Source organism: Pelophylax lessonae (genome assembly GCF_965119305.1).
Source record: "Pelophylax lessonae genome assembly, chromosome: 7".
Lineage (NCBI taxonomy): Eukaryota > Metazoa > Chordata > Amphibia > Anura > Ranidae > Pelophylax > Pelophylax lessonae.
In genome coordinates, this window is record NC_138774.1 from 103,135,465 (window position 1) to 103,160,182 (window position 24,718).

At 41.8% G+C, this 24,718-nt stretch overlaps 1 protein-coding gene across 3 annotated transcripts in view; it reads right to left on the reverse strand.

Moving 5' to 3' along the window:
• CLASRP (CLK4 associating serine/arginine rich protein) overlaps positions 1–24,718 on the reverse strand; it is a 68,599-nt gene that overhangs the window by 20,589 nt on the left and 23,292 nt on the right. For 2 of the 3 annotated variants that reach the window (XR_014225523.1, XM_082264484.1), the window contains exons 11-14: positions 6,536–6,577; positions 6,218–6,424; positions 2,668–2,913; positions 1,735–1,893 (exon numbers count right to left, since the gene is read on the reverse strand). Coding sequence is in view for 2 of the 3 variants with exons in the window: in XM_082264484.1 (XP_082120610.1) it covers positions 1,735–1,893; positions 2,668–2,913; positions 6,218–6,424; positions 6,536–6,577 (654 nt within the window). In the remaining variant the exon portion in view is untranslated. Of the gene's footprint in view, positions 1–1,734; positions 1,894–2,667; positions 2,914–6,190; positions 6,425–6,535; positions 6,578–24,718 lie in introns of all 3 variants that reach the window. The other variant, XM_082264483.1, reaches the window with a different exon arrangement.

Below are 24,718 nucleotides of genomic sequence, written 5' to 3' on the forward strand. Positions count from 1 at the left end.
AGTGCCCATCAGTGACTCCAGTCTGTATCCATCAGTGACGCCAATCTGTGCTGCCTTTCAATGCTGACTCATCAGTGCCACCTATCAGTGCGGCATAATAGCGCCTCCTCATCAATGCCCATTAGTGCAGCCCCATCAGCATAAATCAGTGGAGAAAAAAAAAAAAAAAAACACGACTATTTACAAAATTTTCCGACAAACTTTATATTATTTTTTACTTTCGTTTTTTTGTTTTTGTTTATATAAATAAAAAACGAAACACAGCGGTGATTAAGTGCCGGGTCACACCTGTGTGATGCGGGAAGGCTGCGAATTTGCAGCCTGTTCCCGCATCGCAAATGCACATCTGGCAGTTCACACTGCCATATGCGATACGCAGGGGGTGTCAATGAAATGTTAACGACACCCCCAGTTTGATTGCATTTCGCAGTGCGATCTGACAGTTCGCACAGGATCGGATCGCACAAGTGTGAATCACTGTGCGATCTGATCCTGATGCGGCTGAAAAAAATTGTCATGTACGACTTTTGTGCGGGTGCAGTGCGATTTTAGCCATACAAAGGGTATGGCTGAATTCTCACTGCACATCCGATCGCATGTAATGAAGGAGCAGTGCGCTCCAATATTACATGCGATCGACGCACACGCTATAGTGTGAACCGGCACTTAATACCACCAAAAGAAAGCTATAAAAAAATCGAATTTAGATACAGCATTACGACCGCAAAATTGTCAAAGTGTGACAGAACCTGTAAATTGGCCTGCTCAGGATGGGGGCAAATGGGACCAGTATTGAAGTGGTTAAAGTCTGCAATTTTATGTTAAGGAACATTATGCTGAAATTGTTTGACAATTTTTAGGTGTAGCTTTTCACAGATTAAGATGGGCAGCAGTTCACCACTTTTTGAGACACTTTGAGGTGGTTCTAAAACATGCCATAATTCGCACTTCATTCTCCACTCCTGTGACCCAGGTTCAGCCGACAGGGGGCTTAAATTAATTGTTGGCTGACATCACAGAGCTGACCCTAGCGCTAAAGGATTCCTCATAATGTCGGGATCTACCCACGATAACTAACCGGAAGCTGGCTCAGACTTTCTGCATGCCAGCTTTTCCCATACCTTCCACAGTCCCAACGTTCCATTGAGAGCTGAAGGGGCAGAGCACAGAATGGAGACTAGCAGTCACCGCTCACTGCTCAGAAGAGACCCAAGAACTGAGCAATCAGCAGTCTTTGATTGCATAGGTCTTGGTGTAGGAGGCAGCGGGGAACAAATGCAGCATTGGCTGTTGCATGCACCTTGGGGAGTATGAATTACCCCCCCCCCCCCTTTTCACACTTCTCTTTTAACCCAAATAGTTGCAAAACGTTCTTCCATGTTAGCACCATTCACTTTGCCAGATTTTTGTTGCTCTATCCAAAAGTTTTTTTTAAATCGTGCTGCTGCCATGAATTTCAGAAAATACCTTATTTCCTAAAAGGATACACTTGAAGTTTAAACTTTTGAGGTGTTTTCCCATATTAAAATATGGGTTTATGAGACTTGCAAATCACTGCGTTTGGTTTTTATATGTAGATTTTACGCAGCGTCCCATCTTTTTTGGAATTGGGGGCTGTTTTTGTGCTAGGTTTTAAAATGGAAACTACAGTCTATTATTAGTGAAATCTTATTTTGAAGGTATTTTTATATAATTTTACTCAAGATAAGGTGATCCGAGAAAAGCAATGCTTACCTTTTCAAACGCTCCACCACAGCTGGGGATACCTTCTTTCCAGATACTTTTTCTCGATTTGGTGAAGGACTCCTAGAAATACTGCTTTGGTTACTTCCATGTGGGCGCCCACTGCTCCTTCCACCACGCCCACGACGGTCAGGTGACCGAGAGCGACTTCTAAAACACAAGAGTCACGGTCAGACATTAAGGTGCACACAAACCACAGATTTACAGGTATCCTATTCAAAGAATACAAATGTAATATTTTCCAGTTTACCAGTCCTTTGATGGTGTTTGCATTTTTTTTTTTTTTTTTAACCTGGTGATGCAGGAAGAAACACACTTACTGCTCTGGGGTGACAATACGCGCACATTTTTTTGGAGGTGCAGTAGTGTCACTCTAGGCCAGGATGTATTTTAGGCAAAGAGAACACCTATCCCTCTCTATCACATTGAAGGGGGGTTCCGTAGTTCACAGAGAGAATGGATAATACTGCTAACTAATACCAGGTAGTTTAAGCAAAAAGTTTTTTTTTTTTACTTAGATACAAAATATGCAGAAATATTTAACTGACCAGATGGGATCGGGATCCACCCATATTCTGGCTGGACCGGCAGCTGGCTCAGCCTCCCAGCAAGCCACAGAGCCTGAGCCAGATGCTCCCACGCCCTCTACAGCCCAGTACTACAGTGAGTGCTGAAGGAGCAGAGCAAAGAGCTCTGGTTGATGACAGTCACCAGCTCTCTGCAGCCAGAAGAGAGAGAACTAAGCGATCAGCGGTGTTTGATTACTTAGTTCTCGGTCTTGGACTGATGCTGCATCCACCTTGAAGTAGAGTTTTGTTTTTTTTATGAATCCCACACTTCTCTTAACTAATTTTATACATCAAAAACAACTAGCAAAGCTATAAACGAAAACGATTGCATAAAAATAACTAATTTGCCATTCACCGGGAGCGGCGCCTTCCACCATAATGCCTATCACGATCAGGTGACCTGGAATATCTTCTGCTATCTCTTGCCCCTCCTCCACTTGAGTATCGTCTTACAGGACTGCGAGAATAACGCCTTGAGCGGGAACGAGAATTTGACCTTCGCCTTCGATTGTCTCTTCTAGATTTTGAGCTGGACCGAGACCTGGAAGATGATCTAGATCTTGAGGAGGAAGATGATGAGGAAGATGAAGAAGCCCTCCGTCTGCAAATTTAAGAAAAAGGGGAGAACACAAAATGTGTCAAACACACAAAGTAGCAAAATTTAGCACAAAAAAAAAAAGAAAAGAAAAAAAAAAACGCAATACCACTGTACGTCAAGAGCTTCTAGACTCAAACACAGAAACTACACATTTCCATTAGGATTGAAGCAACCTGTTCCTTTGCCAAATATGAACTATTCAGCTTCTATGCAACTCACCGGCATAAACTATGAACAAAATGCTGCTCCAGCCTGTGCCCCGAGACACAAGTCTTGGGGCACAGGCTGGAACAGCAAATGGAGGACATAGTCCTTCATTTGACAGTACCATCCTGCCTCTCGTACTGCATAGAGAGAGTAAATCTAGTCTGTCAATTACTACCTGCATATCGAAGACTATGCTGCCCTTTCAAAGTCACTGTTTTCTATGTATATCAACAGCCTGGCTCACAGGAGACGAATGGATAGGCTGTTTTCTGTCAAAAGTTTAACTTTAAAAATTCGTAATGTGGTTTAATCTTAGACTACACATTTTGACACAAGGAAATGTAGTTTTTATATGGCTTCTAGAGCAATTTATGAAGTTACCACGGTAATTACAAAATTGAATAGAAAGGTTCAATTTAATAAAAAAGAAAATAAAATTACATCTATGCTAGGTCACATTAACTGTTGTGATTAATTTACTATCTACTGAAAGTAGTATGTCATGACTGTAACCTAGTTTAAACTTTCAATAAAAATTAAAATGTTACTAAACCAAGTACCCTGCATTCATTATAACTGGTTTCCCACATTACACAGAACATGCAAATGCAATAGTTTTAGTAAATATAAAAAACTGATAAATAGCTTTTCTCTTTAGCAGTATATGACAGTTTTGTAACTTCTATTAGTGTCTGGTTAAAGCTTGTAGGAGTTTTCATTCTCCCCAGATTGTCCTATAAGGCTGCAGACCCCTGACCCTGCCTGGACAGTGTCGAACGGCCCTGTGCTGACCACATGCACTCTCTCAAGAAGAAAAAATAAATAAAATAAAAATGGATGGATTGGAGACAGTGGAAGAGGGAGGATCAGAGACTGGAACACACAGCCTTTTATATACAATGCAGAGGATTAACCCCTTAGGTTCCAAAGTGAGTATAACAATATAACAAGCATGCTTTACTGCATATACAGACTGATTTTACTGTTGTGGGTTTAGTAACACTTAGAAAAAAAAAAAAAGAATCTCCCTGGGACACAGACAGTAAACATTTGTATTCACTTTGTCCTCTTAACAGAAGTTTTAGCTAAAGTTGGGCTTCAAAAACCAATCAAGATGTCTACACATGGCTTAGAGTGGCCCAATATGCATAAAAATGTGGACATTTATAAGTAATCAGGTCATTGAATATATATCTATTAGTGGGACACAAAAAGAAATAAGGCGTCCTGCACACTGGGTGTTTAGCCATCTCTCCTTTCCTCTTGGCATCAAAGTTTTGGCAAAAAAAAAAAAAAAAAGCTTGATGCTTGTAAACTCGTGTAACGCTTTGAGGCATGTCTAGTGCTTGGGAGCGAATTTCATTGACCAGAATAAGAAATTTGAGGCCACTGAAATTAAACTTAAGCGTATCAAGCATTTTTTCTGCCAAAACGCTACTACTTTTGGCTGTGTGTGTGTGTGGGGGGGGGGGGGGGGGTTCTTCCTCTAAACAACCTATGCAAGAACACATAAGGCTAATATGCAAGGCTAATATGCAGGACCTTTTAAAGGGAGGGAAAAAACCCATGCCAAAACATCCCTCAGAGCAGCAGAGAAGAAAAAAAAATGTCCAGTGTGCACAAAGTCTATAGCTATGGATCTTCTGTACCCACCTTAACATAGATACTTAGATGCCTTGAAAGACATCAGCAGTATGCATCTGACATTCCAATATCAATATGTGACCCACATATAGGCATTACAGCGGGCCAACCTCTGGAATCATCAGTTTAAAAAACAATTGGAGCATGAAGCTCTTTAGGTGAAAGGAAACTAAATATTTAAATGAATTGCTCTTAAAAAAAAAAAATACATCCGAATCGTAAAAATTTAATTTTAGTGATAAAATTATAGCTTAGGTAAAAATGGCATTTAAAAAAATAAATAAATAAAAAACCAAGGGGGAATAAGATATCTGTACCCATACCAATAGTATAAAATATTGTAGAGTCTAGACAGCAGCATGTTCTAGTAATAATGTCTACAGACCTGGTGGGGCTTTTTTAGTTATGCAAGGGACAGAATTCCTGCAATAGGCATGTCTAATAATTGCTACAGAAGTAAACGTTTTTAAAGAAAAAATCTTCCCACACACTTTACACAGTTTGGGCTAACCCGTAAGGCTGCTAGATGGGTGGTATGCTGCAGTAGACTTCTATGTTCCAGGTATGAAACTACATACAGTTTATACTGCATATCTAGTGGCCTCACAGGTTAGTATGTAAAGTGTGTGGAAGATGGGGTTTTTCTTTAAGCCAAACAAAGACAACAATTCATAATCATTCCCCAACAATTACTGGCTGCACCTCACATACATAACCCACAAATGTCTGCTGCGTCTGAACACCCAAGTTATGCAGCCCCTCTGTGCCAAATGTATAGGGTTATATATAAAACAAGATTGTACTTACCCATTTTCCCCAAATATAAAATTAACCAAAAACCCCAAATATTCAACAATAATTTTTGGATTTAGTACATAGATTATAGATTAGTTACAATAATAGTATTCAAAGAAATTCTCACAAAAAAAAAAAAATCCCTGAAACAGAAAAGCTTTTATATTAACAGCCTCTCCAGTGACCTGTGTCCTCTGACATTTGACACTTTTTGTGTTTAAATCCTGAGGGCAGAATGTGGTCTTTCCTTTAAAAGGACAAAAAGGGGCTGCAGCAATGAAACAGAAGGAAGGTAGCAGACACAGGCCACCAGAGAGAATATAAAAGTTCTTTCTGAGCCTTTGATTGGGCTTTTCTCTTAACCCGACAGGGTTGTTCTCAACAGGTCTTCAATAAGTTAATCCGATTTTGAAGGACATAGCATTATCCATCTAGGTTTTAAATGGTGTCACAAGAACTTAGATCGATAAATACTTTTCAATAAGCTTTAGTAAGACTGAAAATGATTGAAACAGCAGGGCCGCATACAAGTACTGCCCCATTCCAATTACCGGTTGGGGAGTTCCGGCCCTTCTAAGGCAGAAGATTCTGGGCCTCCCGCCCTCCCCCGTAAAGGCCGACCCACACGACATACGGCTGGGGAGAATCTAAAGTTACCGACCGGGAGGCCTCTTTACGACCTGAAGAAGTCCCAGAGGCCTGTGAATGTGGGGCCCTTTTGCTTCCAGTTCCTGCAGAAGCTGGGGTTGCATGACCAGATGCGGACTCATCTTCACTACCGCCAAAGCTGGTTATAAAAGTGATGGCTTCCACTCGTCCAGGGCTTGGTGTATGAGAACGTGAACCGGAGGAAGACTCTGACTGGGACCTGAAAAAAAAAAAAAAAAAAAAAAAAAGATGTTCAAAAACACACAATCCCCAAACCCAAATGGTCAAAAATAATTTCTCTGCCATCAAGTATATAGTTCACCCAGTTTACCTTCTATAGGGATCATATGTTGGACTGTCTCGTCGGGCGTAACTGTGTAGTGTAGGACAATAAAGAGAAGTAGTTAATATTTTAACACATTAAGCTAAAAATAGGTTGACTATTTTAATACCTAGGAGCAATGCTATCAATATAACAAAAAGCTCTCCCAAAAACATTTAGAAAGCATGCTGGGGCCAACACTCTCACTTAAAAGGTATAACAAAGGCAAAACATTTTTTTTCCAGTTTTGGATAGAGTGGAGAAGGATTAGAATGATTGTCCATTTTTATTGCTGTCTATGGCCCCATGGAGACTCATCCTCTCCATTTGTCCTGTTTACTATTATCATTGAAAGTAAAAGAAAATCCAAAATGTTGGGTTGTCCCCAGAAAAGTAACAGGGAAAACCTTCCAATTGGGATTCTAGTTTGTTGACCTGGGGGTCCCCAAGTAATTCTCTTAATTTGCAGGGGATTTCCTCTCACTTCCTGTTTGGCTATGGGAGAGGAAGAAAAGGGAAATCTCCGCAATGGGAGACAAATGGTGGAAAAAAAAAAAAAAAAAATCCGGACAGAGGTTCCAACTCTCCCTTATCCCATCCAAACCAAACAAAAAAAAAAGGTTTTGCCTTTAGTTCTACTTTAATTTAGCAGATCTGGGAAGTTCTTTCATCATTTTCTTCTCAAGGCTTCAGTTTGCCTGAGTTTTGTAGGATTCAACAATGATAAAAAAAAATGTGAGTTAGACCAGCATTCGCAACATTGGGACGAGCAACTTCTCAATGCAACGCTGTGAAGAAATTATAACTGAACATGGAGGTGGTCATCATCAACCATTAAAAATAAAGACTTTAAAGCAGGGTTCGAGCCTAAAACATGACTGTGGCTTGAATAATAGAGGACCCCAGCCCCAATCATTCTTGGATATTATTATTTGGTAGCTTTTTAGTAGTCTTGAAGCTGTACTTCCATCCTACCTTGCCACAGCAAGGTACGTTATTTCCGCTTTTCCATTGGCTCCTGGGATAGCGGTGTAATCAATCCTAGGAGTCAATGGTCATCCCTCGCAGCTAGCATCGCGTTATTTCAAAACCAGAAATGATGCAATGCTGACCGATATAATACAGTGGGGAGGGCTTCTTTCCCACTGCACATGCGTGAGATTAGGGAGGTGCATGCATGCTGGGTAGCCAGTATGCACCTAATCCTGTAAGAGGGTCCCAGCAGGCTTCAGATGCCCAGTATCAGGATGGCCGCATTGTGAATCAGGCGCATAAAGTAATTAATGCTGCACAAAAAAAAAAAAAAAAAAAAAAAAAGGGGGACACTTGAGAATTTCCGATTTCTGAAGCATGAGCTGGGACTGTCTGGGGAGGCTATATATATTATATATGAGTCTTACCGTAAAATCCCTTTCTCCTTCGTTCACTGAAGGACACAGCTCCATGTCTTCTAGACCATTGGGATGTCCCAAAGAAGTGTCAATATGAGGGGTGGGAAAAACACAGCAAGATAGAATTCCACACAAGGCTAAATATAGCCAACCAGGTAAAAAAAAAAAAACAAAAAAAAAACAAAAAAAAAAAAAAAAAAAACACAGGAGCTCAACCAGGAAAAAAAAATAAATAAATAAACAAAATTACACCCTCAAGGAGGCAGGAACCTCTGCAACCGCAGCCTGCAAAACTTTGCGGCTGAACGCTGCATCTGAAGATCAAGTATATCCACCTTATAAAACATTGTGAATGTGTGTGCAGATGACCACATAGCCGCCTTGCACACCTGAACCACTGACGCCCGATGACGAAAGGCCCAGGAGGCACTAAGCGACCTTGTAGAATTCGCTTTAACAGGGAAAGGAGAAACCTGACCCTTAATGGAATAGGCCTGCACCACTGTCTGCCTAATTCACTTGGAAATGGTCGCAGCAGATGCGGCCTGCCCTTTACAAGCTCCATCCGTATGAACAATAATCTGATTTTCTAATTTGTTCAGTGACTGCCAGGTACACCCGAATCGCTCTGACCACATCCAAGGAATGTAAAGCAATTTCCTTAGGATGTTTCAGCTTAGGACATAAAGGACGGTAACACAATATCATCAATCAACTGAAACCCCAGGACAACTTTAGAAAGGAACGTCTGACAGGGTCACAACACCACTTTGTCCCTATGAATCACCGGATAAGACAGCCGACAGGACAACACAGCCAACTTTGACACCCTACGTGCGGAAGTAAATACGACTAAGGAGGCCACCTTCTGTGACAGTAAGCAGAGCAAGTTCTCGAATATTTTCAAAGGGAGACTTTTGAAGCACCAACAATACCAAAAATTGAGGTCCCACAGAGGCACCAGGGATCTCACCAGTGGAGCCAGATGGCGAACTCCATGCACAAAAGTGTGAACCAAGGACTTTGCCACTAACGGCCTTTGAAAAAAATATAGCCAAAGCGGAAATCTGGCCCTTGATGGTGCTCAGAGCCAAACGTTTATCCACACGTAGTTGTAGACACTTCAACAGGCGAGACGCAGAAAAGGAAGAGGGAGAAACAGAACCCCCCCTCCCCGAGACTAACACCAAGTAATGTAGGCCTTCCAAACTCGTTGATAAACCTTCCTGGGAGGTAGATTTCCTAGCTTTCAACAGCGTAGGAATCACAGACTCCGACATCCATCTGTCCTTCAGCACCTGGCTTTCAATAGCCAAGCCGTTAAAGCCAGTGACTGTAAAGCAGGATGAAAGATTGGTCCCTGAGGCAGAAGATCTTCCCTGAGAGAAAGTTTCCAAGGGACGTCTGCTACCATGTGATATGGAAATACTCGCGCCAAGGAGTGCAAATTAATGTGTGTTGGGAAGCTGCAATGTAATCAGGTGCACTAAAAATTGAAAATTAAAAATTAGTGATCTAGGATTGTGAACAGAAAAAAGCTTACTGCGCTACCCTTTTAGCTAGTGAACAGCTCTTGGTATGGGTTGTTGATTGACAAAGTGCAGTATAGTGAATAAAAATAAATAAATACGTGGGTAAGTAAGGTGGATTCTTATGGCGTACGCCAAAAAGAATCTATAAACGCTTGTGTGTTTCTCCTAACCTCGGATGGTCCGGTTCTGTGTTTGGCCCATATGTACTCGGGATAAACAAGAAAGAGAAATGCTCCTCATAGTGTAGAAAGGTAACGACCTTTATTACTCGAACACATGCATAAAAACACACTCTTCATGTAAAAACACATCCAGTAAAAAGTCCTTAAAAACTGTGATGAACTCCAGAAACTCTCGTGCAAATACCGCAAAGAAAAACCGTGATAGGTCACAGCAAAAAGTGTGGGGTACCCATATGGATACTAATACCGCTGCTGAGCTTCCATAGTGCCTCGCGGCACGGTAAGTCTGGACGCTGTGTGATCACCGCTGGGTTCGCCGTACCCGGAAGTGGTGTGGCGGCGTGCGGTCCAGCGATAGCTCAGAGCGAGGCAGCGTGCGTACCAGCTTGACGCGTTTCGTCAGAGATGTGACGTCTTCGGAAGTGGTACGTGCGCTGCGTGTCAGCTTGGTTTTATGCGGAAGGATCAAGGTTCAGCCCATCTTGATCCCGCCTCAATAATTTATGCAAACCGGAAGTAATTCATTGAGTCCGCGATCTAATTTCTATGTACATATTACTCCCATTTGTTATTGATGTTAGATATGAATAGCTTTTTTGGATCGGCCTATGACCATTTATTTAGTTTAAAATCATCCCGAAGCCATTTTATTACTATTGTGCCATAATGTATATATAAGAATCAATCAATTACTTCCGTATGGAGCATAATCGATTGTCATTGTCATTGTATTCCTAATTACTAAATCACTCTTTAACCAACAATAATAATTTACATCATTATTAAACATGTTACAATACGCTAAAGATTTGATTAATAAATAGCTCGCTCAATACTGATAGGCCTACTGTAATACACTATGGAATTTGTTCAATATGCAATAAATACAACATGATGAATGTCCCCTTACATTGTTTACATTATAAACCCCTTTGTGTGTTGCAAATATTAAAATGATAAAAATATATGTATGTCCATTTACATTAATAGCATTAGAAAATAAGTTAAATAAATTACTTCAGATTGGAAACCCCTCAATCTATTTAAAAATTTGTTATGAAACAGTTTATGTCTAAATCTTTGTTCATTCCACCAGGTTGTAATGTGCCTAACTCACATATCCAAAAAGTTTCGTTTTTAGATATTGCAATTTTTCTGTCTCCTCCCCTCCAATGCAGGTCTACCGTGTCTATGCCGCAAAAACGTAATAGTGAGGGGTCCCTATTGTGATGGGTCCTGAAATGCATGGAGAGGGTATGTTTCTTATATCCTCTTCTGATGTTCCCCAGATGTTCACCTATTCTTGTGCTCAGTTTTCTAGTAGTGCGGCCTACATATTGCAGACCGCATGGACATGTGGCCAGGTAGGTGACATGGGTGCTTGAGCATGTTATTAGTTTTTTAATTTCATATTCCTTAGAGGTGACGTAAGAAACAAAGGAAGTTTGTTTTCTAACCCTTGATCTCACTGTGTTGCATGCCTTGCATTTATTGCATGCGTAGAAGCCCTTAAAATCTAAAAAGGTGGATATCATCCGCCTTGGTGGATCAGGAATGTTATGGGCTAACTTATCTTTTAGGTTAGGTACTCTGCGATATATGAATTGTGGCTTTGGTGGTAGTATAGTTTTTAGGGTGTTATCCCTCATTAGTATGTGCCAATGTTGTTTAAAAACTTTTTCTACTTGTTTATAATTTCTATGGTACTGTGTAATAAAAGCTAAATTAAAGTGGCTGGTGCTTGGTTCATTAGCCCTATTTTTATCTTGCAATAGGGTGGTCCTGTCCTTATTTTTTACTTGATCTCGCAATGTAATTAGTTTTTGTGTGTCATATCCTTTGTCTGAGAATCTTTCTATGAGGGTATTAGTCTGTTCAATATAATCCCTGTCATCCCTGCAATTTCTTCTCATTCGTAACATCTGACCCTTTGGGATTCCCTCAATCCATCTAGGGTGATGACAGCTGTGGGTGGGTATGTATCCATTGCGGTCTGTGCTCTTAAAAAAAGTTTTGGTATAAAATTTCCCCTCTCTAATGTAAATAGTCAAATCTAAAAAATTTACTTCATGTTTGTTGAATGTACCAGTAAAACTTATCTTATAGTTATTAATATTCATGTTTTCCATAAAAACTTTTAAAGACTCCTCTGTTCCGGACCATACAATAAAAATATCGTCGATGTATCGTTTATAAATTAAAAGATTCTGGTTGGATGTATGGAATATTTCTTCATGTTCCCATTTGCTTAAGAAAATATTAGCAACACTGGGGGCATATTTCGCCCCCATAGCAACACCTCTGTGCTGTCTGTAATATTGTCCCTCATGCCAGAAGTAGTTGCCTCCCATGGCCAGATCTAGCATTTCTCCCATTAAAATTTGTTGTTCTAATTTTAAATCTGTTTTATTTTTTAAAGCCCACATTATTGCTCGTAGTGCATCCGTCTGGTCTATGTTAGTATACAGCGACTCAACGTCGACTGTAGCCATGATCAAATTCGGAACACACTCTGTTTGGTCTAATATATTAATCAGTTGTTTGCTATCCCTAAGGTAGGCCGGATAGGACTGTACCAGAGGCTGCAGGTAGAAATCCAAGTATTCTCCTATTCTGGAAAAGATGGAATTTATTCCACTAATAATGGGCCTTCCTGGTGGGGCTGTGGTGCTTTTGTGTACTTTCGGGACTTGGTATATTACTGGTAATCTTGGGTGGTCCGGAATGAGGTATCTGTACTCTTTTTTATTTAGAATACCTCTTTTATGTGCTTTTTTCAATAGTAGTTTGACTTTACTTCTATATTTACTTGTGGGGTTGTGTTTTAGTTTCTCATAGGTAGATATGTCTTGCACCAGTCTGTTCAGTTCATGTTTGTACATTTCTTTACTTAATATGACTATCCCCCCTCCTTTATCTGCGGGGCGGATAACGATGTTTTTCCTTTTTTCTATTTGTCTAATGCCTTCCCATATATCCTTTTTTGATCTTGCTTTATATTTAGTAATATTCTTTAGATCCTGAGCTACCATATTTTTAAAAGTGTCCGTGTAGTGGTTGTTTAGGGGTTTAGGATTAAAAGTTGATTTGTTTTTAAAATTACTATGTTTAAAATCACTGGGGGTAGTGGGCATAGGATTTGCATCCTTTCCTTCATTATTTTCTTTTTGGTGGAAGTGTTTTTTTATATTTACTGTTCTTATAAATTTTTGCAAATCTATAAATGTTTGAAATTCATTGAATTTATTGTCCGGGGCATATTTTAATCCTTGGTCAAGGACTATAAGTTCTTTCTCTGTAAAGGTCTCATTGGTCAGGTTGAAGATACCCTGACCTAATGATCTCTTTTTCTTTTGGTGGCGGCCCCCTCTGCACCCCCTCCTTCTCCGTCCTCCCCTCCATACCCTGGCTGGGGGGGCGGAGGCGGAGGTGGTGGAGGGGGGGGTGGGTGCTGATAGGGGTAGGGTTGGTACCAGGGTTTCCCCCTTCCCCCCCTTCCCCTTCCACGGTATTGGGGGTTCCATCCTCTGTTTCCCCTGTAGGAATGCGGAGGTCCTGGGGGGTTGCCATACCCTCTGTGTTGAAAATCCTGAGGGTGAGGATAGTAGGGGTAGTTAGATGGATGATAATTGCCCTGTCCATTGTCCCTGTATTGGGGGCTATTATAATGGTTATTGGATGGATGTTTGGGTGTCCTCATTGTTTGAGGGCCTCCCGGTGTTTTCGGTTTGTTTTCTATTCCTGATTGATTAGGCCTCCTTGGAGTATTGCTCATGCTAGTACTCGGCTCCTGTCTATCTCTGGCAGGAGATGAGTCCCTGGAAATGGCTTCAGGTTCCTCCAAAAGTTCTTGCCACTTATACACCAATTTTGTTTCATAATCCTTGATGTCTCTCTGGTATTTTTTTAACCTTTTTATTTTGCGTGTCCCCATCTAGTTTTTCCAAAAAATCTTTCAAATTTTTATACCTATCTTTATACTCAGTGGATTGTGTATATGGTTCTAGTTGATTTTTTATGGTTTTTATTTTCTCCTTAATATTTAATAGTTTTTTCTTTCGTCGAGTTACTATTAGCTCTAATAGTTTAGTTTCGCTATCTTTAAAAAAGTTGTACCATTCCTCTTCTAGTGTTTTATCTTCTATACCGTCATTGGGGGCTAGGTCCCACCGTAGCCTCCTAGGAGTAATGTCCTCCTTGATATATTTTTCCAAGGTGGTGATGTCCCACCAAGTTCTTATCTGTTTATCCATGTTATTTTTCAATACTTTAAATAGCTGTTCCAAATTGGGTGTTTTGGCTTCAATTTGACCACCTGAAAAGAGTAGATCTACATCTACTCTTTTGTTGTCAGCATAGTCAAAGATATTGCCAAGGTCCATGGCTGCGTGTAGCAATTAGTCACCAGTGTGAACTAAGGAAAGTGCAATGTGATATGGAAATACTCGCGCCAAGGAGTGCAAATTAATGTGTGTTGGGAAGCTGCAATGTAATCAGGTGCACTAAAAATTGAAAATTAAAAATTAGTGATCTAGGATTGTGAACAGAAAAAAGCTTACTGCGCTACCCTTTTAGCTAGTGAACTTACCGTGCCGCGAGGCACTATGGAAGCTCAGCAGCGGTATTAGTATCCATATGGGTACCCCACACTTTTTGCTGTGACCTATCACGGTTTTTCTTTGCGGTATTTGCACGAGAGTTTCTGGAGTTCATCACAGTTTTTAAGGACTTTTTACTAGATGTGTTTTTACATGAAGAGTGTGTTTTTATGCATGTGTTCGAGTAATAAAGGTCGTTACCTTTCTACACTATGAGGAGCATTTCTCTTTCTTGTTTATCCCGAGTACATATGGGCCAAACACAGAACCGGACCATCCGAGGTTAGGAGAAACACACAAGCGTTTATAGATTCTTTTTGGCGTACGCCATAAGAATCCACCTTATCTGGTAAGTGGGCTACCTTACCTTCGAGCACTGGAGGGTGATCAAAGGGTCACAGGAGTCACCACCGTTTGAAATTTGCACAAGAGACTTTTATCTAGCACTTTGCACTTTAGTCACGATAAACGGACTGTCACCATTTTTAAGTCATATTTTTAATGTATGCTGTTGTTGCACCATTCTTTGATATTTATACTTATATTGTTATTATACATTTCTTTTTATGTCATATGGGTATCTTTGCACTTTACATTTGAGTTTGGAGTGATCCATACTTACGTATTTATTTATTTTTATTCACTATACTGCACTTTGTCAATCAACAACCCATACCAAGAGCTGTTCACTAGCTAAAAGGGTAGCGCAGTAAGCTTTTTTCTGTTCACAATCCTAGATCACTAATTTTTAATTTTCAATTTTTAGTGCACCTGATTACATTGCAGCTTCCCAACACACATTAATTTGCACTCCTTGGCGCGAGTATTTCCATATCACATTGCACTTTCCTTAGTTCACACTGGTGACTAATTGCTACACGCAGCCATGGACCTTGGCAATATCTTTGACTATGCTGACAACAAAAGAGTAGATGTAGATCTACTCTTTTCAGGTGGTCAAATTGAAGCCAAAACACCCAAATTTGGAACAGCTATTTAAAGTATTGAAAAATAACATGGATAAACAGATAAGAACTTGGTGGGACATCACCACCTTGGAAAAATATATCAAGGAGGACATTACTCCTAGGAGGCTACGGTGGGACCTGGCCCCCAATGACGGTATAGAAGATAAAACACTAGAAGAGGAATGGTACAACTTTTTTAAAGATAGCGAAACTAAACTATTAGAGCTAATAGTAACTCGACGAAAGAAAAAACTATTAAATATTAAGGAGAAAATAAAAACCATAAAAAATCAACTAGAACCATATACACAATCCACTGAGTATAAAGATAGGTATAAAAATTTGAAAGATTTTTTGGAAAAACTAGATAGGGACACGCAAAATAAAAAGGTTAAAAAATACCAGAGAGACATCAAGGATTATGAAACAAAATTGGTGTATAAGTGGCAAGAACTTTTGGAGGAACCTGAAGCCATTTCCAGGGACTCATCTCCTGCCAGAGATAGACAGGAGCCGAGTACTAGCATGAGCAATACTCCAAGGAGGCCTAATCAATCAGGAATAGAAAACAAACCGAAAACACCGGGAGGCCCTCAAACAATGAGGACACCCAAACATCCATCCAATAACCATTATAATAGCCCCCAATACAGGGACAATGGACAGGGCAATTATCATCCATCTAACTACCCCTACTATCCTCACCCTCAGGATTTTCAACACAGAGGGTATGGCAACCCCCCAGGACCTCCGCATTCCTACAGGGGAAACAGAGGATGGAACCCCCAATACCGTGGAAGGGGAAGGGGGGGAAGGGGGAAACCCTGGTACCAACCCTACCCCTATCAGCACCCACCCCCCCCCTCCACCACCTCCACCTCCGCCCCCCCAGCCAGGGTATGGAGGGGAGGACGGAGAAGGAGGGGGTGCAGAGGGGGCCGCCACCAAAAGAAAAAGAGATCATTAGGTCAGGGTATCTTCAACCTGACCAATGAGACCTTTACAGAGAAAGAACTTATAGTCCTTGACCAAGGATTAAAATATGCCCCGGACAATAAATTCAATGAATTTCAAACATTTATAGATTTGCAAAAATTTATAAGAACAGTAAATATAAAAAAACACTTCCACCAAAAAGAAAATAATGAAGGAAAGGATGCAAATCCTATGCCCACTACCCCCAGTGATTTTAAACATAGTAATTTTAAAAACAAATCAACTTTTAATCCTAAACCCCTAAACAACCACTACACGGACACTTTTAAAAATATGGTAGCTCAGGATCTAAAGAATATTACTAAATATAAAGCAAGATCAAAAAAGGATATATGGGAAGGCATTAGACAAATAGAAAAAAGGAAAAACATCGTTATCCGCCCCGCAGATAAAGGAGGGGGGATAGTCATATTAAGTAAAGAAATGTACAAACATGAACTGAACAGACTGGTGCAAGACATATCTACCTATGAGAAACTAAAACACAACCCCACAAGTAAATATAGAAGTAAAGTCAAACTACTATTGAAAAAAGCACATAAAAGAGGTATTCTAAATAAAAAAAAAGAGTACAGATACCTCATTCCGGACCACCCAAGATTACCAGTAATATACCAAGTCCCGAAAGTACACAAAAGCACCACAGCCCCACCAGGAAGGCCCATTATTAGTGGAATAAATTCCATCTTTTCCAGAATAGGAGAATACTTGGATTTCTACCTGCAGCCTCTGGTACAGTCCTATCCGGCCTACCTTAGGGATAGCAAACAACTGATTAATATATTAGACCAAACAGAGTGTGTTCCGAATTTGATCATGGCTACAGTCGACGTTGAGTCGCTGTATACTAACATAGACCAGACGGATGCACTACGAGCAATAATGTGGGCTTTAAAAAATAAAACAGATTTAAAATCAGAACAACAAATTTTAATGGGAGAAATGCTAGATCTGGCCATGGGAGGCAACTACTTCTGGCATGAGGGACAATATTACAGACAGCACAAGAGGTGTTGCTATGGGGGCGAAATATGCCCCCAGTGTTGCTAATATTTTCTTAAGCAAATGGGAACATGAAGAAATATTCCATACATCCAACCAGAATCTTTTAATTTATAAACGATACATCGACGATATTTTTATTGTATGGTCCGGAACAGAGGAGTCTTTAAAAGTTTTTATGGAAAACATGAATATTAATAACTATAAGATAAGTTTTACTGGTACATTCAACAAACATGAAGTAAATTTTTTAGATTTGACTATTTACATTAGAGAGGGGAAATTTTATACCAAAACTTTTTTTAAGAGCACAGACCGCAATGGATACATACCCACCCACAGCTGTCATCACCCTAGATGGATTGAGGGAATCCCAAAGGGTCAGATGTTACGAATGAGAAGAAATTGCAGGGATGACAGGGATTATATTGAACAGACTAATACCCTCATAGAAAGATTCTCAGACAAAGGATATGACACACAAAAACTAATTACATTGCGAGATCAAGTAAAAAATAAGGACAGGACCACCCTATTGCAAGATAAAAATAGGGCTAATGAACCAAGCACCAGCCACTTTAATTTAGCTTTTATTACACAGTACCATAGAAATTATAAACAAGTAGAAAAAGTTTTTAAACAACATTGGCACATACTAATGAGGGATAACACCCTAAAAACTATACTACCACCAAAGCCACAATTCATATATCGCAGAGTACCTAACCTAAAAGATAAGTTAGCCCATAACATTCCTGATCCACCAAGGCGGATGGTATCCACCTTTTTAGATTTTAAGGGCTTCTACGCATGCAATAAATGCAAGGCATGCAACACAGTGAGATCAAGGGTTAGAAAACAAACTTCCTTTGTTTCTTACGTCACCTCTAAGGAATATGAAATTAAAAAACTAATAACATGCTCAAGCACCCATGTCACCTACCTGGCCACATGCCCATGCGGTCTGCAATATGTAGGCCGCACTACTAGAAAACTGAGCACAAGAATAGGTGAACATCTGGGGAACATCAGAAGAGGATATAAGAAACATACCCTCTCCATGCATTTCAGGACCCATCACAATAGGGACCCCTCACTATTACGTTTTTGCGGCATAGACACGGTAGACCTGCATTGGAGGGGAGGAGACCGAAAAATTGCAATATCTAAAAACGAAACTTTTTGGATATGTGAGTTAGGCACATTACAACCTGGTGGAATGAACAAAGATTTAGACATAAACTGTTTCATAACAAATTTTTAAATAGATTGAGGGGTTTCCAATCTGAAGTAATTTATTTAACTTATTTTCTAATGCTATTAATGTAAATGGACATACATATATTTTTATCATTTTAATATTTGCAACACACAAAGGGGTTTATAATGTAAACAATGTAAGGGGACATTCATCATGTTGTATTTATTGCATATTGAACAAATTCCATAGTGTATTACAGTAGGCCTATCAGTATTGAGCGAGCTATTTATTAATCAAATCTTTAGCGTATTGTAACATGTTTAATAATGATGTAAATTATTATTGTTGGTTAAAGAGTGATTTAGTAATTAGGAATACAATGACAATCGATTATGCTCCATACGGAAGTAATTGATTGATTCTTATATATACATTATGGCACAATAGTAATAAAATGGCTTCGGGATGATTTTAAACTAAATAAATGGTCATAGGCCGATCCAAAAAAGCTATTCATATCTAACATCAATAACAAATGGGAGTAATATGTACATAGAAATTAGATCGCGGACTCAATGAATTACTTCCGGTTTGCATAAATTATTGAGGCGGGATCAAGATGGGCTGAACCTTGATCCTTCCGCATAAAACCAAGCTGACACGCAGCGCACGTACCACTTCCGAAGACGTCACATCTCTGACGAAACGCGTCAAGCTGGTACGCACGCTGCCTCGCTCTGAGCTATCGCTGGACCGCACGCCGCCACACCACTTCCGGGTACGGCGAACCCAGCGGTGATCACACAGCGTCCAGACTTACCGTGCCGCGAGGCACTATGGAAGCTCAGCAGCGGTATTAGTATCCATATGGGTACCCCACACTTTTTGCTGTGACCTATCACGATTTTCTTTGCGGTATTTGCACGAGAGTTTCTGGAGTTCATCACAGTTTTTAAGGACTTTTTACTGGATGTGTTTTTACATGAAGAGTGTGTTTTTATGCATGTGTTCGAGTAATAAAGGTCGTTACCTTTCTACACTATGAGGAGCATTTCTCTTTCTTGTTTATCCCGAGTACATGTGGGCCAAACACAGAACCGGACCATCCGAGGTTAGGAGAAACACACAAGCGTTTATAGATTCTTTTTGGCGTACGCCATAAGAATCCACCTTATCTGGTAAGTGGGCTACCTTACCTTCGAGCACTGGAGGGTGATCAAAGGGTCACAGGAGTCACCACCGTTTGAAATTTGCACAAGAGACTTTTATCCAGCACTTTGCACTTTAGTCACGATAAACGGACTGTCACCATTTTTAAGTCATATTTTATTGTATGCTGTTGTTGCACCATTCTTTGATATTTATACTTATATTGTTATTATACATTTCTTTTTATGTCATATGGGTATCTTTGCACTTTACATTTGAGTTTGGAGTGATCCATACTTACGTATTTATTTATTTTTATTCACTATACTGCACTTTGTCAATCAACAACCCATACCAAGAGCTGTTCACTAGCTAAAAGGGTAGCGCAGTAAGCTTTTTTCTGTTCACAATCCTAGATCACTAATTTTTAATTTTCAATTTTTAGTGCACCTGATTACATTGCAGCTTCCCAACACACATTAATTTGCACTCCTTGGCGCGAGTATTTCCATATCACATTGCACTTTCCTTAGTTCACACTGGTGACTAATTGCTACACGCAGCCATGGACCTTGGCAGTTTGGCACCCGCAAAGAAAAAAGTAAAAGAGCTTTTTTCTGTTCACACGTCTGCTACCAGCCTTACCAGTGCTGCGTACCAAGACCGACGAACAAGTCTGGTGCCACCAGAACTGGAATCTATTCTACCTCGATTCTGTGTAACAGTCTCGACAGAAGATGTATTGGATCCCAAGACCTTGACACAAACCTCTGCACCTTCCTGCAGAGGCTGCAGGTCCACATCGGGGGTTACCCACGCAAGGCACAGTTGATGAAACCCCTTCGGGTGAAGGGACCATTCTCCCGAATGCAACGTCTGCCGACTTAGATAGTCCGCTTGCCAATTCTCTACCCCTGGAATGTGCACAGCAGAGAGGGCTGGAAAATATAGTTCTGCCCACCTCAAGATATTGGCCACTTCCCGAGCCGCCAGGGCACTCTTGCTGCCCCCTTGATGATTGACATATGCCACAGCCGTAACATTGTCCAATTGTATCCGCACAGGGAATCCCTGCAGACAATCCGACCAATGAGACAAAGTCTGATCGCCCGAATTTACAGGATGTTGATCGGAAGCCTGGACTCCTCTCGAGTCAACACATTGGGCCGAGAACACTCCCAAGAAACCATCCCATCCGGACAGACTGGAATCCGTGGTGACCACAGTCCAATACAGGGAAAGAAAGGATTTTCCCAGATGAAGGGCCCAGGGACGTGGCCACCATTGCAGAGACTCCCTCAAACCCAGACTCAGTCGGAACCGACATCAGACCCAGCACTTGCATGCAAGTCCTGAGCGACGACCGATCATTGAACAACAGACGCCGAACCGCATCCTGTAGCTTCAGAAATGTCATCTGAGGATGGAAAAACCCTTGCTGACACCGAGTCCAGCGTCAGACCCTAGTCCAGCTTTGTGGACGGGTTCCGTGCAGATTTCTGAAAATTTAGTGTCCCATCCAAACTTTTCTGAACCCGCACAAAGTAGTTTAGAGCCTTGAGATCCAAGATCGGACGAACCTTGCCTTCCTTCCTGGGAACTGTAAACCAATTTGAATAAAAGACGTTCTGACAATAACTCCTTGTGCTAACAGGTCCTGCACTGCTCCATAGAGGCCCTGTAGCCGCTCTTGAGACAGGCGAAAGTTGGAAGGAAAGAACCTTGCTGGAGGGTAAGGACCAAAATTTGATCTTGTAACCAAACCAAGTCATGGACGCATCTGTCCTGAATGAGCAAAGTCCACGGATCCAGAAAAAGACGAAGACATCCCCCTCACCCCTGATGCAGGTGAGGGCGCCCCTTCAAGATGGTGAAGGCTTGTCCGCGGAACCAGAAGTGCCCGCTTTGGACTTACCATTCCAGGGTCTCTAGGAGCCTCCCGCAAAGTTACGGGTGGATCTGGAACCCTTTTCCTGCAATCCAGACAGACGAAAGGGCTGCTTGTGAGCCAAGAAGAAAGGACCACATTTACGACAAGGTTCCTTGCCCCTAGCAACCTGCTGAAACAATGCACTCTTAAACCACAAGTAAGACCCTTAATGATCTCTTTCATAGAGGCCCTGAACAAATAGTCACCTACAAAGGGTAGATCCGTCAGCACCTTTTTAGAAGCCTGATCGGCCGACCAGTACTTCAACCATATCACGCGGCGAAGAATCACCGTCATCACAGATACCCTGCCGGCCAAGGGGGCCGCATCCAAAGATGCATTACAAATGTACTGTAATCCCCCCCGGATCAACTGATCTGCCATATCAGGAGGGTGTTGACTCCCTTCCAGATGCTGGCGTGAAATCTTTGCCTATTCCGTTAAGGTCTGAGATACCAAGGTGTTCGCAAACACCGGCTTCAAAATTGACCCAGTCACGGTGAAAAAGGTATCGGACCAGAGCCTCAGCTCTTGTCCACTGGATCTTGTCCACTGGATCCCTGAAGGTTGGAGAATCCTCCACCAGCAAAAGTGTGGCCTTGTTTAGGCTGGAAACCCGAGTCCACCGACGGTGGAACTGTCAGTTTCTTCAAAAGAGACTCCTCAAAAAGGGATATCTCCTAGCGAAGCGCTTAGGTATTCCAACCATGCGTTTCGGGGAACCCCACTGACTAGTGACAATCTCAGCAAAATAGGCAGGAAAGGGGAACACCTTAATCACCTTGGAAGATTTGCGGGTGCCAAACTGCACCAGCATCGTTGACTCAGCATCCGCTTAGTCTTCCAACTTTAAAGTTTCCCGCACAGACACAATTGGGGCCTCCACCAGCTCTTTTTCCTGCACGGCTGTGGAGGAGAACTCCTCCTCACTATTAGAGCACTCAGTGTGCGTGGACGCAGACCCAATGGGCTGACTCTCGTCCGCAGCGGCCAAATCCACCACAGGCTCTGGTTCTTGATAGGCATCCTTTGCAGGGCCATATCTACTTTGGATACAAGTGACTGCAGGGATGCAGCCGTGGCCGCAGCTTCCAGGAGTGGGTCAGTTTTTTTTTTTTTTTTTTTAATGGGGGACCCCGTGCGCCGCTGGAGCGCCACAAGAATCAGCGCACTTGCGGCGCTGCATATAGCAGAGGAGGGATCGTATACCCCCAGAGACTCACCACTCAAGAGCGCCAAACAGCTTGCCTCTCTGCGATGGAAAAGGAAGAGGAAGTGCCGACACTGACACCAGAGGCCCCCACTGTACTCAGACTACAAGAAAATGGCCGCCACTATTCTCTATGGGAAACCCAAAACATGGCCGCTGGACTACACAAACATGGCCACCGAAGCTGGGAATGCAGAATCCACTACAAAATTGACAGCGTCACACGGGGCTGCAAGGGACCCCAGCGAACAGCACCAGGAGGGGGGACTGACCCCCCCCCGCAGGGTTGCTTCTCAGCCAAGGGAGTGGTCTCACTCAAAAATTTTTCCTAAAAACACAGCCATGAAGAATGGTACAAAAACATCATCCGAGAGCAACTTCTCCTAGTCCAACAAATTCTGACAAACTCCAAGCATTGATTATGCAGGAATGGGCTGCCATCAGTCAGGCTGTGGCCCAGAAGTTGATAGACAACATGCCAGGGTAAATTGCAGAGGTCTTGAAAAAGAAAGGGCAACACTGCAAATTTTGTGTTTTTTTGCATAACACTTCTGAAATGCTATTTATATTACAGTATACCATAGTAACATTGACAAAAAGATCCAAAAATACTGAATCCGCAGACTTTGTGAAAATTTATATTTGTGTTATTCTCAAAAAGGGGGTTGTTAATCAGTTTCAACTGCTTTTGTGTTAATGAAATTAACAGGTGCACTAGATGGGCGGCAGGACGACCTACAAAATGGTTTTACAGGTGGAGGCCAATGACATTTTTTCCCAACTCTTTTCTGACGGTTTTCACTAGTTTTGCATTTGGCTAGGGTCAGGGTCACAACTGGTAGCATGAGGCAATACCTGGACCCTATAGATGTTGTACTGGCAGTCCAACTCCTCCAGGATGGCACATCAATATGTGCTATTGCCAGAAGGTTTGCTGTGACACCCAGCACAGTCAAGAGCATGGAGGAGATTCAAGGAGACAAGCAGATACTCTAGGAGAGCTAGACAGGGCAGTAGAAGGTCCTTAACCCATCAGCAGAACCAGTATTTGCTTCTTTGTGCAAGGAGGAACAGGATGAGCATTGCCAGAACCTTACAAAATGACCTACAGCACTGGTGTAAATGTCTCTGACCAAATAATCAGAAACAGACTTAATGAGGGTGACCCGAGGGCCCTACGTCCTCTAGTGGGCCCTATGCTCACTGCCCGGCACAGTGGAGCTCGATTAGCATTTGCCATTGACCACCAGTATTGACAGGTCCGCCACTGACGCCCTGTGCTTTTCACAGATGAGAGCAGGTTCACCCTGAGCACGTGACAAATGTGAACGGGTCTGGAGAAACCGTGGAGAATGTTATGCTGCCTGTAACATAGTTCAGCATGAACGGTTTGGTGGTGGGTCAGTGATGGTCTGGGGAGAAATATCCACGGAGGAATGCACAGACCTCTATAGGCTAGACAATGGCACCTTGACTGACATTAGGTATGGGGATGAAATCCTTGGACCCATTGTCAGACCCTACACTGGTGTAGTGGGTCCTGGGTTCCTCCTGGTGCACGACGATGCCTGGCCTCATGTGGCGAGACTATGTAGCCAGTTCCTTGAGGATTAAGGAATTGATACCACTGAATGGCCCCCACACTAGCCTGACTTTAATCCAATAGAAACATCTGAGACATTATGCTTCGGTTCATCAGACGCCGCCAGGTTGCCCCTCAGACTGTTCAGGAGCTCAGTGATGCCCTGGTCCACATCTGGGAGGAAATACCCCAGAAAACCATCTGTTGTTACATTAGGAGCATGCCCTGTTGTTGTCAGGCATGCATACAAACACATGGGAGCCATACAAATTACCGAGTACCATTTTAAGTAGCCGCAATTAAATTTAAGCAAAATGGACTAGCCTGCTGCATCTTTTTTCACTTTGATTTTCGGGCTGTCTGAATTCAGCCCTCTGTAGGTTGATCATTTTTATTTCCATCAAAAGATCTGGCATCCTTTCCTTCCTAACACATTACCCAGTCCATATTA